General features: G+C 41.9%; 1 protein-coding gene across 1 annotated transcript in view; it reads left to right on the forward strand.

Annotated features, from left to right (window-relative positions):
- Positions 1-14,440, forward strand: part of SULF1 (sulfatase 1) — a 74,960-nt gene extending 60,520 nt beyond the window's left edge. Inside the window, exons 15-20 of the mRNA XM_007448499.1 lie at positions 709-881; positions 2,523-2,665; positions 2,760-2,883; positions 4,704-4,737; positions 12,858-12,908; positions 13,777-14,440. Of these exons, the coding sequence (XP_007448561.1) occupies positions 709-881; positions 2,523-2,665; positions 2,760-2,883; positions 4,704-4,737; positions 12,858-12,908; positions 13,777-14,440 (1,189 nt within the window). The remainder of the gene's footprint in view (positions 1-708; positions 882-2,522; positions 2,666-2,759; positions 2,884-4,703; positions 4,738-12,857; positions 12,909-13,776) is intronic.
- The last annotated feature ends 467 nt before the right edge of the window (positions 14,441-14,907 follow it).

The following is a 14,907-nucleotide window of genomic DNA, read 5'->3' on the forward strand; positions in this document are numbered from 1 at the left end:
GCTCTCTGCTGGTGTATTGGCTGGTATCTAGATTGTACTCCATGCACTGCTTTCTGTGGACAGTGATTAGGAGATGTGGACTCGCTGAATTAGGTCCGTGTGTTCTGCAGAGCAGCATGCAACTGTGTTGAATTCTGTAAGTTGGAAGAAAAAGACATCTTTTTAAAATAATCGTAAAGTGTGCGTGTAAAGGGAATTTAATATTTGAGCCTCAGCAAAATTTGAGCCCTTCATGGATCAAGATAATAAAAAAAAAATTTTTTAATTCTTTCCAAGCCTATTTTGTAGGATTTGTCCAGAGAATTTTAGAAACTTAATTCAAGTCATCTAATCCGACCAATCATTGACTTCATGGCTGATAGATACCAGGCCACCAGAAGTTAAGCCACTTGCCCAAAGGGCATGGCCAACAGGATCTGCTGATTCACATTGACATTTATTTCCATCAATGTTTGCATGTCAATAGGAAGAAAATGTCAATCCTGTTAAGATTCAGTAAAATTCTAAGAGCATTGTCGCTTCATGAGTTTGTCTTCAATATTGCTGCTTATATTTTGTGTTTCGAGGCCCTCTGAAAAAGTAAGGCCATCTATTATTGTGTGTCTACTATCTTGTGCCTAAATATGTGTGTGCGATTCATAGCAACAGTCCTAGTTTTACTTGAGAAAGTGCTTTCTGATCATTAAAAAGTCCCTTATATTGGAATAGAGAAGCCGCTCAAGAAGTAGACAGCAAACTGCAGCTTTTCAAGGAGAACCGCAGGAGGAAGAAAGTGAGGAAGGAGAAGAAACGGCAGCGGAAGGGTGAGGAGTGCAGCCTTCCTGGCCTCACCTGCTTCACGCATGACAACAACCACTGGCAGACGGCGCCGTTCTGGAACCGTGAGTTGCCCCGTCTAACTGCCACTTCCTGCCACCGTCCCGACAGCCAGCAGCTCGTGCACAGTTACTTAGACTAGGAATTCAGCAGCTTGAAACCAGGAAGCTAGAAAGATTCTAGATTAAAGCATCATATCATTGTCTACACTGACAACTCGAATCGTTTTGCCCAAAGTTACGTTTCTCTTTAGAAATTTTTATTTTGACGTTTTGTTTGAAAATGCCCAGCTCTCCGTGGGTTTTTCTCCTGACGACACTTCACAGAGTACCCAGCCCCCGACAGGCTTCCGGCCCAGCAAGACTGCTTTGTCACCAAGTAACTAAATAAACGGATGAACAATTTTGTCCCAAATATATTTCATTTCTGCCTTATTTCAAGTGCATGGAGACTTGCACTTGAAGTCCAGGTCAATGGTTCTCAAACTGGGGTTTGGAGACTCCCGGGAAACCAGAGACCATCCTTGGGGAGACCTAGGGCCTATTTGTGATCATTTTTGTTTATCTTTCTGTTTTGGTGCATCCTGATTTCAGGGTCTATGTTTGCATTTATGTTTACATAATGTTTACATACTCGAGGCTTGAGTGAACTCTTAAAGGCTTAGCTTTAACTTTGAATGTGGGGATCTGAGGGTCACAGAGCTTGCTGGGGATCTGTTCTCCATCAGGCTCTGGGCCGAGCACGGGAGACACACGATGAGTGAGACATACCTCCTTCTCTGCCCTCAAGACACTTATATTCCAAAAGCGGGTAAAGAAAGAAAGTAAATGAAATCAATAAAATAATTACAAGTTGTAATAATGCTGTGAAGGAAACAGTGATCAAAGTTTTTAAAAGGGTCCCTTTTAGAGAGGGTAGGGATAAAGGGCCTTTCTGAAGAGGTGAAATTGAAGCTGAAACCTAAGGCGTGGAGAGAAGGAATCATGTGAACAGGGATTGGGGGTGCAGCACCCCAGGCAGAGGGAGTAGCAGAAATCTTTAATTGGACCTCTCTTCCCCGTACTTTCTACAAGTCAACCAGTGGACCTCTGTGTGGTACAAAAGATGTTCATGGTAACAGTCCATCTCATGTTCAAGTGTTGTAGAGAGTCTGTACGATCACAAATTTTGACATCCTTAAATCCACTGAGCTGCGCTCAAGCCTCCTCCAAACCCATCCACACCGCAGAATCCCCTCTCTTTCCAGGCACCATTTGTGACACGCGACCATCTGACATTCAGAGCAAGCTAAGGCACTGGGTCCATCTTTTTATTAAGGAACCATTTTTTCCCTTTTTAAAAAAAATTAAAACAACCATAAATGGGAGTTCCGATACTTTCCTTCCTGTTCTCCACTCAGTCACCCTGTTTTGGAGACAGTGCCCCACAGAACTAAGGGGACAGCAAACGAAAGAGCCTGAAACTTCACCTTGGCCTTCAGCCTATAATCACCCTCCTAGGTTGCCATTGTTGTTTTGCATCTTCACCTAATCTCGCAGCAAATTTGTACAGAGGGGGAGAAATGTAGTTGTTTTTAACGTCTACACACACAGTATTTGCAAGAAAGAAAATGTGAACTTCGAAATGTAAAGATAAGGGAACGCTGGAATGGCTGGGCTCCTGGGTTTTCTCATTCTTTTCGTTTTGTTTTTCTTTCTTACCGACAGTGGGCTCTTTCTGTGCTTGCACGAGTTCTAACAATAACACCTACTGGTGTTTGCGGACAGTTAATGACACGCATAATTTTCTTTTCTGTGAGTTCGCCACTGGCTTTTTGGAGTATTTTGATATGAATACTGATCCTTATCAGGTAAGTCAATATGTTTTCATTTTATGAAGCTTATTGAAAATGGAATAAGCAGAACGTGAGCTTAAAGATACTGTCCTGGCCGCTTCATCCGCAGCTCACAAATACCGTGCACACAGTAGAACGGGGCGTTTTGAATCAGCTACACATGCAGCTGATGGAACTCAGGAGCTGTCAAGGGTATAAGCAGTGCAACCCAAGACCTAAGGGCCTAGAAGTTGGTAAGGAAAAAAAATTTTTTTTGTCCCATAGTACCTGGAAAATTCTTTCTGTTGTCAAGTTTTCTGCCTTTGAAACATATAGTTGGGGATAGAAGACATAGAAATGTCTAGTTTGGGATCCTTACAGGGGAAACTTGCCAGGCAATTCCGAACATATTTTGTTCTCTAATTTAGCTCTGGGTGCACTAATGAAAAATTTAATACCCCCGAAGATTTGGGGAGCGTTTCATTCCATCTCTCCCAAAGATCCATCCTCTTAGTAAACCTCAATTCCTGATGGAAGCATCCACTGGAAAAGGGGATGAAAGCATTGGGGGTTTATTTGTTATGGATGTCAACATTCATAAGATATACTCTAGGTCAACCAGGATATCCTATTTGTTTTTAAGAGAATTGGGATGGAAACACACAATGCCCTATTTCTGCTTCTCAGAGTTTGGAACTCCCCCAGTTGGATCCCTGCCCACGACACATTGAATTAGATTTCTTCTGCAAGTATTTCCCATCTGAAACTAGAGATGTTTGAGCACAACGTTGTCTTGAGATCTGAAAGTATAAGAGGGCCTGTATGGAATCAGCCAGATGTTCCCTCCCTGGTCTGCAATGTTAAACTCATTTCTCCTTTGGCTCATGGAGATGCAGTTCTTTTCAGTATCTATCCCAGCTCTTTACTGGTTAATGAGAATACTTATTTTCTCATAATTCCTGTGGAAATGTAAATGTCAGCTGTCCATAGGAGGAAGGAGAAAGAGCTGAGGCTGGCCAAGGGCACAGCATGCCAACCCCAAAAGGGTGAAGAGCTAGACCCAAAGGCAGTGGGGAGCAATTTGCAAAAACCCTCTGTTGGGCAGCTGAGTTTTCTCAGTGCCCTTAAGGCCCTGTGTCTCTGTGGGTCCCCTGCAGAGCCAGCAATAAAAGTAAGCAGCTCCCCAGGCCATGAGCCTTGATGGGGGACTCGGGGGGGCAGTGGCGCATACTGAAATGATCAGCATCGTCACCTGTCATTTCCACCATTATAGGGTCCTCACGGCATTCAGGCTGCAAATCCCAGAGGAAATTCTAAATCATGTGGGCGGTTCCATCACAGCTGTCAGTCACCACCCCTCAGTTAAAACCTTATTGGAATTCATTGCCAGCCAGAAGAGTCCAGCCAGGTCTTTTGGTCACTGACTCCACTCAGCTTAAATCTTTTCAGATATCCTGCTTATCTGTTGACCTTTTCCTCAAATTTTACCCCCCCAAAAGCCCCCTAAGGCCTGGAAATTGAAACAAGTATCAGAGGCACTAGAAATATTACACCCAGATATTTCTCCCCTGAAGAACATAGCACTCCTACTGGTGATGACATAGCAGCTCCACTTAGTGAAACCTGATAGAGTCTCTAAGTGGTGAACGACACGCCAGCCAGACCCCTTGTCACCGTTACGCTTCAAGTAGTCCTGTCCACCTTCTAGACGCTTCCTGAGGGAGATGATTATTGGCCCTTTTTTCCAAGTGTTTTGTCTAAAATAACCAAAAGTTAACTATTCCTGAGACAGGAAGTACCGTCTTATCACTTTGAAATGGGCTTTCCTATCTCACCCTCACCCATTTTTCATGTGAAGTCTGATACGTTTTATCTTAAACCTTTTTATTTATAGCTTTCCATCCTCATTTTGAACCTGTCTAATAGAAAAGCTCTGTTGGACTCCGGCACTGTCTGTATTTCACACGATATATTTCTTTCTAGGGTTTAGATGTTGTGCATGGAACATGACATAGTGGGTGGTTTTATGAGTTGTAAAGCTAACATACATTACTCTTATATTTTCCTATATCAGGAAATAAAGATGGAGGAAGCTATGACCTGCACAGGTATTCACACTTTTTTATTCTCCCCGGCAGCTTCTTTCCCAGTCATTGCATGATTCACCCATTTTAACTCATTTCTGTGTCTCACCTTGTCGCACAGAGCGTAGCTTGGGGTGCATGCATGTTCTAACAGCTTTCTCCACCGTCTTGCGTCACTGGGGACAGATCTGTCATTTTGCCTTTAAATCAACTCATTGTCACGACAAGATGTCTCTCAGAGCATTCACTCAGTCCCGTGCTTGATTGCTTGTTGGATGGTGCTTTTAAGCACGGAATGATGTGAAGAGGAAGAAAACAGAATGACCTTCGGGAGCCCTGGGGACAAGGGGAGAATTATTTTCCTGGTGGTGCTTACACGTTGATTTGGTGGAGAGGCTTCACAGAAATGAGGTAGAGATTTTATGAACTATTAAGTCAAAATCACAAAAGGAGTCACGGGAATTTTAAGAGCACGCTAGAGCCGAAGTTGGAGCAAAGAGAAGGCGTTTCCTTGTTCACAGTCCTTAATCAACTTTGGTGGTGAAAGCAGCGGTGATGGGGCTCAGAAGCTTTGCCAGGTGGTGGTGAGTGAATGGGAAGCGTGGGAGTCGGGGGTCAGGGTATCTGGAATCAAGTCTCGCAGAAAGGCCTCAGCACAGCCTGGAGACAATAGTGCCTGACACATGAAAGCTTGATGAACGGCCCTCAGCCAAGCCCTCTTATCTCCTCCAGCCCCCCATCCATCACGCTTACCCCCCTGTGCCCCGGGGTCGGGGAGGGGGACCCAGAACGCCTGGTGGCCGTGTCAGCCCTTGCACAGAAACTTATACTCCAAGCTTAGACTTCAAGCAGGTCTGTCAGAAACATGCCGTGTGGGGCAGGAGGGGTCTGTCCTTACCACCTTACTAAGGGGAAACTGGGGCACGGATGTGTCACTGCCTTAGCTCACGAATCCTCTTGGGAGAAACGCTTTCATCAAAGGAACATGGACCTCACTGGTGTCACCCATCTTGATACCGTCTCAAAGAAATAGAATACTATCGCCTGTCCGGGGCACCCTGGTGGCCTCCGTGCCCCTCCTCCAGCCTCCTGAGCTGTGGTCTCAGGTTCCTCCTTTCAGAGGGCAGTTCATTGGTCCCATGAGAAGCTGAATGATGGCGGGGAAGGTGTAAGCAAACAGACAAGACAGAGAAAGCTGGACTTTTGAGGATCCTTGATAACGGCCTCTCTGTCTCTTCTTTTTCTCTCCCCTCTTGTCTTTCTTCTTTCCTCACTCTGCCTCCGCACCCACCCTGCGTACCCCGCACCAGCACACGTAAGACAGAGCAGGACAGCCCCCTCTTACGCGGGTCTCCCCCAGGCTGTGGGCTGACGAGGTAACATCTCACACACCAGGACTGATCTTCCTGCTTCCCGGGGATCCCGTTAAGACATTTCTGAAGTGGGGCATTTTAAGTGGACCTCACACTAGATACTGACTTAACAGTTATTTTATGATGCACTCATTTCTACAGCTGCGGGATTTTCCGTCTGGCCCACTTTTATTTCTGTCATGACAGAGGTAAAAGGGTACTAACAGGTTATTTAAGACACAGGTCTGGTCAGAGCTGAGGAAGGGAGTTCTTCACCAAGCCATCCTTGGACAGCTTTGAGATGAAGAATGGCTAACTGCACTCCAGTCATGAGTAAAGAGCAGGATCTGGGACTCCCCCTACCCTGATCCCTGTCACCACCATCACTAAACGAGGCCAAATCCATCATTTCTGGGGTCGTTTGGGCAAACCCTTGATAGCTTTAGTTGTTGAGGGCATGGCGTCCCTTCCCTGGTAATGTGGCGAGTGAAAGTGTGTGTGCAGGGTAACCTCGTGTTACCTGTTTTGTTTATTTTTTTCTTCTAAATTCCTTACCAATGGACAAATCTAAGGATCCTTTTTAACTCAGAATGACTGGCGTTTTCAGACTCCACCATTTCATAATCCATGAGGCAAACTACCTTTCAGCTGCTATCCACATCGTAGACAGGAAATGATGAAACAGGAGGGCATCGACCTGTCAGACCTGGGCTGTCACTGGACACCCAAAGGCAGTGCTTGATGTGGCCTCCCCTGTCCACTGCATCCTGTTGGATTGAAAGGCAACAGATGTGGAAAGGCCGAAAAAACTGCCGTCCCAGTTTACCAGCCCACAGCCCTCCAGTGACGGCACCGCTAATGGGTTTTTGGAAGCTTCGATTCTTTAAGATTTTTATTTATTTATTTATTTTAGAAAACTAATTAAAATGCATTTTGAATCATGCAATTTGATTACAAAAGCCTTTGAGCAAAATGAGAACAATCACACCTGAAGAATTTGGAATTTGAAAATTCAAGAATATTTTAGAAAATGTACTTTGTACGAGACTCTGACTACAGAAGAGTTTGTAAACTGCCTTCAGTTTTGTGAATTTTCGAAAATTAATCCTTAGGCTTATTTAGAGGATCTTTTAAAAGCCAGTCTGTTCCCTGTTCAATTTCCTTTTTTTTTTTTTTAGCATGGGAGGTCCATGAGGCAGGGCAGCTAAAACACTTTGCTTATTCCCACTGGTCATTTTCCCGGTTAGGACAAGCTCAGAGTAGGGACACAGCTCAGGAAAGTGGCCCCCATTCTACTCAGGAAATAATTGCTGCCTTGAGTTGAAAGTAATAAGTTCTGTGTTGCAAAATAGAATCAGATCCACAGGTTGATGGGGCATTTATTTTTCCCATTGCCTGTGAAAGCAGATGCCGCTGCCCTTTGATGAGCTGCTGGCGGTCACGGTCACTTCTTGGCAACCTAAGGCTGGCATGGCTGCTTCCTGCCCCTTTTGTCCCACGCCCTGCAGGCCAGCAGGCCACGTCGTGCCCACCCTCAGCGACCATGCTTCTGTCCACATTGCTTTTGCTTGTTTGTTTTTTCCAAATGTAAAGTCGACTTTTTCTTTTGATTGAAGTGTAGTCGGTTTACAATGCTGTGTTAGTTTCTGGTGTACAGCAAAGTATTTCAGTTTTATGCATGTTTGTACACATACATATATTCTTTTTCAGATTCTTTTCCCATATAGGTTATTACAGAGTATTAAGTAGAGTCCCCTGTGCTACACAGTAGGCCCTGTTGATTATCTATTTTATATATAGTAGTGTGTTTCTGTTAATTCCATACTCCTAATTTATCCCTCCCCTCCGTCTTTCCCGTTTGGTAACCATACATTTGTTTTCTATGTCTGTGAGTCTGTTCCTATTTTGTAAATAAGTTCATTTGTATCATTTTTAGATTTCACATATAAGTGATATGGTATTTGACTTTCTCTATCTGACTTACTTCACTTAGCATGATAATCTCTAGGTCCATCCATGTTGCTGCAAATGGCATTATTTCATTCTTTTTTGTGGCTGAGTAATATTCCATTGTATATATGTACCACACCTTCTTTATCCATTCCTCTGTCGATGGACACTTAGGTTGCTTCCATGTCTTGGCTATTGTAAATAGTGTTGCTATGAACATGGGCGTGCATGTATTTTTTCCAATTAGAGTTTTCTCCAAATATATGCCCAGGAATGGGATCACTGGGTCCTTTAGTTTTTAAGGAACCGCTTTTGCTTGTTTTGACTCATTTGCCCCTGTGGCCACCATGCGTTCCTTGTAGACAGTAACGTGTGGCATAGCTGTGTGTTAGAGGCTGCACAGTACTGTGGTTAGAGCACAGACACTGAAGCTGCCCTGCCTTGGGTTCAAATCCCAGCCTCACTAGTCAGAAGCTGAGAACAGAGCCTAACTTATAGCAAGCCCCAATGATGATGGGTATTATTAGTCAGGTATAATATGGCGGCACAAAACATTCACATGAAGAAAGCGGTATGTGAAAGGGGGTAATGAGTGATAAAAGAATGCTACTGTATTTTATAAGAAACACAAAAAGATATTCATCTCCATCATCACTCATTGGCAGCCCAGAGTTCAGCACACGAATGCATTTTCTGAACCACCCAAACCTCTTGAGATCAGAAAGGAAAAACACAGCCTTCACTGCCCTGCTCTGTGTTGTCCTAAGGAAGCTGCCCCTGGGTCTCTTCTCTCAGTCACATCTCAGGGCTCCGTTTGCTTTTCAAGCTGCCTTGCTAGCACTGTTGGACTTCTCTGTTTAAGGAACTAGACCAAGAGATGGGTCAAAGCCAGGGTTTGGAGTTCAAGGGGCTGGAGGTGAGGTCGGCTTCCTAAGACGAAGAGGGGACCTGTGTCAGGGCTATTAAAGGTGTGGGTCAGGACCAGGAGCCCTGGGTGCTGCTGTGCAGTTTACACCCTGAAAAGAAGTGTGCCGCGGAGGGACAGGTAGACACTGAAATCCAGTTTCCATTATCCCCCGTGGATTAAGTCATTTGTTAAATGCTGCGGTACACAGAGAGCAATTTCAGAATTGCTAAATCACACTACTGCACGTGCTGTCTGGAGTTCAGTGTATTTTTCAAATGTTTCTCTTTCGATTAACAAAAAACAGTGCTATGTTCAAAGTTATCTGGGCTTGTTCTGTGCCCCACCCTCTTTTATTGTGGTTATGTTATTTATTTGACATAAAGTAAGGTTTGTTTATTTGTTTGTATTCCATTTTAGGTTCTTTTTATCTTCATCATTATTCATTTGATTTTGGTTTTTAGTATGTAATGCCTTCACCTAGCTCCAAAGTCAAAACTGCAAAAAGCATAATTTATTCAACTGCTCTTTTATGTATTATTCAGTTATTTTCATATTTTACAATTACAAATAGTACTGCAATGAAGGGCCTTGTGCAAGTGTAATTTCATGCTGTTGAGAGTATCTTCAGAGTAAATTCCTAGTCATGAATTGGTGGGATTACTGTATCAACAGGTAAATGCATATGTGGATGTATTAAATATTGCCAGATTCTCTTCCATAAGGGTTACATTCCCATCATCAATGTATGACAGTGTTTGCTTTTGACAGCTGTCAGGCTTTTTCATTTTTTTCCAATCAAATAAGAAAGAAAGGGTATGTCAGTATGGTTTTAATTTGTATTTTTGCTCTTATTATGAGCAGAGTTGCACATATTTTTGAAAGTTCAAAGGACATTTTACATATTTTGTGTATTATCTGGTTATGTCTTCGACCATTTTTCTGTCTGACTTCTGAAAGAATTATCAGGAAGAATTCTTTATTTTTTATTGAAATATAGTTGATATACAATTTTATGTAAGTTACAGGCATACATTATAGTGATTCACAATTTTTAAGGGTTATACTCCATTTATAGTTATTATAAAGTATTAGCTGTTGGGAAGAATTTATATCTTTATGATGCTGAGTCTTCTATCCAAGAGCAAAGGACATCTTTCCATCTGGCTAAGTATACTTATGGGTCTTTCAGGAGCTTTTAAAAGTATTTTCTTAAAGGTTTTGCACATTCTTATTAAGTTTATTTATAAGTACTTTATCTTCTTTGTTACTATTGTAAATAGGGTTTTCCTCCATCATTAAAACCTTTACTTGATTATTGTTTGTGTATATGAGGGCTGTTGGTTTCTGTATATTAACTTTATATCCTGCTACCTTTTAATTTTTTTTTTTTTTGAGTTAACTTTGTCATGGATTTTCTTGGATTTTCCAGATACACTACCATACGTTTGCAAGTAGAGATAGCTTTGCTTCTTTTCCCACTTGTGTGTCTCTGATTGATTTATCTAATTGGATAAACTAATGCTTTCAGTACAATGTGACCTTGTCCCTGTTCTTAACGAAAAGACTTTCAGGATTTTCCCATGAAGTGAGAAGCGTGTTTAGGACTAAGATATTTACATTTTTATTATGTTAGGGAAATAGCCATCAATTCTTTTTTTAGTGTTTTTATCAATAATGAGTGTTGAATTTGTCAAAAGCCTTTTCAGCGTCTATGGAGATATGCAGATCATTTTTCTCTTTAGATCTACTAATATGGTACATTGTATTAACAGACTTGCTAAGAATGAACCAACTTTCCATTTCTGGAATAAATTGCAGTAGGTCATCATGTGTTATTTTCTTAATATAATATTGAATTCTCTTCACTAATATTTAGGATTTTTGCATCATATTAATAAATGATTTCAGTCTGAAATTGTCTTTCTGTTTACGCTAGCATTCTCTTTTTAGGTATTCTACTGGTTTCCTATTACTCTTATAACTAATTACCCCAGTGCCTTAAAGCAACACAGATTTATTCTCTGACTTTTCTAGAAGTCAGAAGTCTGAAATGGGTTTTACTGGGCTAAAATCAAGGTATCAGCTGGTCTACGTTCCTTCTGGGGGCTCTAGGGAAGAATCCATTTCCTTGCTTTTTCCAGCTTCTAGAAGATGCCTGCATTCCTTGTTCATGGCCCTTTCCTCCATCTTCAAAGCTGAAAATGTAGCATCTTCAAATCTCAATACCTACATCTACCCCACCCCCGCCAACATACACACCCCTTTGCTTCCGAGGTCACATTTTCTCTGACTCTCCTGCCTCCCATTTTTCTAAAAAGGACCTTTGGGATTACAACAGCCCCACCTGGCTGCTCCAGGATAACCCCCCCCCCCAATCTCAAGATCCATAACTTAATTCGCATCTGCAAAGTCCATTTTGCCATGTAAGGCAACATACCCAGTTTCCAGGGATTAGGAATGTGGACATCTTTGGGGGGTGAGTCCACTATTCTGCCTACCACAGCTAACAATGTTATACTTGCTTCGTTAAAAAGTTTGAAAGTGTTCTTCGATCTTCTATGCTCTGGAACAGATTGTAGTGCATTGAGATTCTCTTTTCCTTGAAGGTTTAGTAAAATTCTCCTGTGAAATCATAGAGACCTGGTGCTTTTTTGTAGTGTAATTCTTACAAGACTGATAGAAATTTCCTATAGTAGTTCTTATAAACTTATATAAAGGTTATAAACCTTTCTTTTCCTTCTTTGGAAATTGTTCTCTGTAAGCTTTCTATCTCTATTGGGTCAATTTCAATAAAATGTATTTTCCTAGACAATTATGTGTTTCATCTAGGTTTTCCAATCTGTTCACTTTAATGTCTGCAACATAGTTGCTTGTGTTGTAAATTTTGTATATTTCAATGATTATTTCTCCCTTGTCACTTTCTATTTTGTATATTTGAAATTTCTCCCCTTTTTCTTAATTAGGTAAGCTAATGACTATCTGTTTTGATCCTTTTTTTTTTTTAAAGAAGCAGGATCTTGATTTATTAATTAGATATGTCATTTTTTTCTGTTCTCTACCTCATTAACTTTGGTTTACTCCTGGATCTGATAAATGTGTTAAATGCTCAGCATCAGTCCTTTTGCTGAAGTTTCCCCAGTGATTTCTTGGTTGAATGAAATTCATCCTCTAGGAGACTGCTCAAGATGAGCTGATGTGTGCAGTATTCTCTGCACCCTTACATGTTTGAATCTGTTTTTCTGTAGCCTTGATACTTGAAGGAGAGCTTGACTGAATATATGATCCTTGGTTCCTACTTTAATTTCTGACTTAAGGTGACTTTTACATCCTTGGATGCTTGATTGAGAAGATTCAATTTACTTAGCAGTGTTACGTTGTGGTTGTCTTCACTTTACGGTTTATTTTGGCAGGGGCATTTTCATAAGATGGTAGACTTTTTATTCTTATTTTCTATTTTCTCTTATAATAATATTGTTTATATTTAGACTGCTTCTGTTAATTTCATGGACTTCAAGTATTTACAAGATGTCTGGTTTAAGAAGATCTTTTTCTGTGTAACCAAGTATACTTTCTTTTTACTTTTTTATTTTCTTATTATTGGGGGATGGGATTGTAAGAGGTTGTGTGTCGTCGAATTTCTTTGTTTCTCTCTTTTTCTTGCAGGACCTGAAATTTCCCCCCTTTGGCTTCCTTTTTCCTTTATCGCCAGTTTCCAAAGGCTGTTTCTCTCTTCCTTTGTCTCCTTTTCTCCCTGAAATGATGCCTTTCAAGACTGCCACCTCCATTCATGTGCCCTTCTAGGTCTTCTCATTGTCGGTACCGCGCTTTACCCAGAATCTACAGTGTTTTATACTTCAGGTTGACATGCTTTCCAGCAATGGTTTCAAATCCATTTTTGACTTCATTCTCTCTTTCTTCTTTTCTCTTGTATACAGTCTTCCCAGGGCTGATGCCCAAAGCGTGACATACAGCTCTACTGGGATTTGGTATTAACTTTTTTTTTCACTTACAGGTGATTTGAAGATTCTAGAATTCTCTATCTGCTGGTTATACTGAGGGTGTGGGTTTTGTATAGTTTTACTCTCTCTTCCTGCTAATCTGTATTGCTTTGTGGGTAGTTCATTGCATTCTTGGGCGCACCTAGAGAAAAGCTGTTGTTTTCTGCAGAACTATAGTCATCTTAGTGATGTAGAAAAATCCGAGAGAGAGAAAGCTGGTGTATTCTTTGCATGCTGTGAAAAACGACTCAATGATTGATTTATCTAAAGGATAGAACTTTTAGGGCAAAAAAGCAATCAAAGAAATAGATCCATTTACTTTGAAGAGTTTAATTGCATTCAAATGTGTTTTTATCCTGAGTGTCAGGGAATATAAAATAAAGATATCTTACTAAGCGTTGCCTATTACATTAAATTACTTTGAAATTCATCGTTCATCCAGCAGCCCTGTAAGTAGTAAAGGTTTTATCACACAACTATTCCCACATGTGGCAGATGAGGGACCAAGACTCAGAGAGACTCATTCACTTGATTTCCTGACTGCACAGGAGACTTGAGTAGAGCCAGGAGTAAAACATAAGCCCCCTGACCGGTAATACCAGTGTATTTCCAGTACCAACCAAGCCTAGTCATAGAAGTTCTCACTCATTCGATCTTCTTTCCAAATTTCATTATCATTCAGTCACTTTTGTAACCTTAGGCCCCTCCTTGACAACAAATTACTAGGGAAACATACTTTTTAGTGTTTTATTTCAAATTGACTTGAACCGCAAAAACAATGTAAGTTATTTAGCCAATAAGTAGGAAATATTTTCTCCACTAAGGATCCACCTTCATCTCTTTTCACAGAGGACAGTTATGGGACGGATGGGAAGGTTAGTCAGCCCAGTCTCACTGCAGAGGTCAACTGGCAAGGCCTGGAGGATCTATACAGTGTGAATGGAAGCATCTACGAGGACAGACCAAACTATAGACTTAGTCTGGTTGACTGGACTAATTACTTGAAGGCTGCAGATAGAGTATTTGCACTGTTGAACAGTCACCATGAGCAAACTAAAGCAAATAAGACTAAAAGTGCTCAAAGTGATGGGTTCCTGGCTATGTCTGCTGAGCTCTCGGCACCAGCAGAGTCAGATGAAGACCCGAGGCGTAGGGTTGGGGAAGCACCTCCTTTGACCTTGCCGGCTGACCTTCCCACCCTGCATTCCAACCGACCAACATTCAGCTCAGAGAGTAAACTTGAACGGAATAACGACATGCCCGAAGTTAATCGTTTGAATTCTGAACACTGGAGAAATCATAAAACTGACAAGCGGTTGGAGCATGAAGGGATCAATCTTCTTGAAACTGATTTCAGCGGCGACGGCCCAACGACGGAGCTGGTGCAGCCCGGGCCCAGGCACCAGAAGGGACTTCCCCAGGATGGTCCTCCAAGAGAAGATGCTTCTGAAGGTCGGCTGCATCTTACCACGCATCCTGATGTTGACTCCATTCATCGGGATCAAAGCGTCCACCAATAGGAGCAGCCTATTTCCTCCTGCAGCCAAGACAGGATATCAGACCAGGTGGAGAAAAGTCACAGGAGGCGGGACTTACAGAGCCCGGAAGGCGGTGCCTCCTTTCCACTCTCCTGTGATTAGATGCCATGTTACCTTACCCTAAACACAGTATTTTTTTTTAACTTTTTCTTAGTAAACTAATAAAGGCAATCATGACAACCGACATTCCAAACTCCCCCGGGTCCTCCCCCGGGTACACCCGTGCAGTGGAAGTCAGTGCGCATGCGAGCAGTACGCGCCCAGGGACTCTGTCCTAAGTCGCTATTCGTCCAGAGTAGAAAGACAGGTGGATTTGTGGGGGTTTGTTTGTTTGGGGGGTACTAAAGCAGTATTATCTTTTGAAAGCTGTAGGGGCATGAGTATATAAATGTTATCCAACCAAGATGGCTAGAATTGTGCCTTTCTGAGTTTCTGAAACTTGACATCAT

The sequence above is a fragment of the Lipotes vexillifer genome, unplaced genomic scaffold (assembly GCF_000442215.2).
Source record: "Lipotes vexillifer unplaced genomic scaffold, Lipotes_vexillifer_v1.1 scaffold815, whole genome shotgun sequence".
Classification (NCBI taxonomy): Eukaryota; Metazoa; Chordata; class Mammalia; order Artiodactyla; family Lipotidae; genus Lipotes; species Lipotes vexillifer.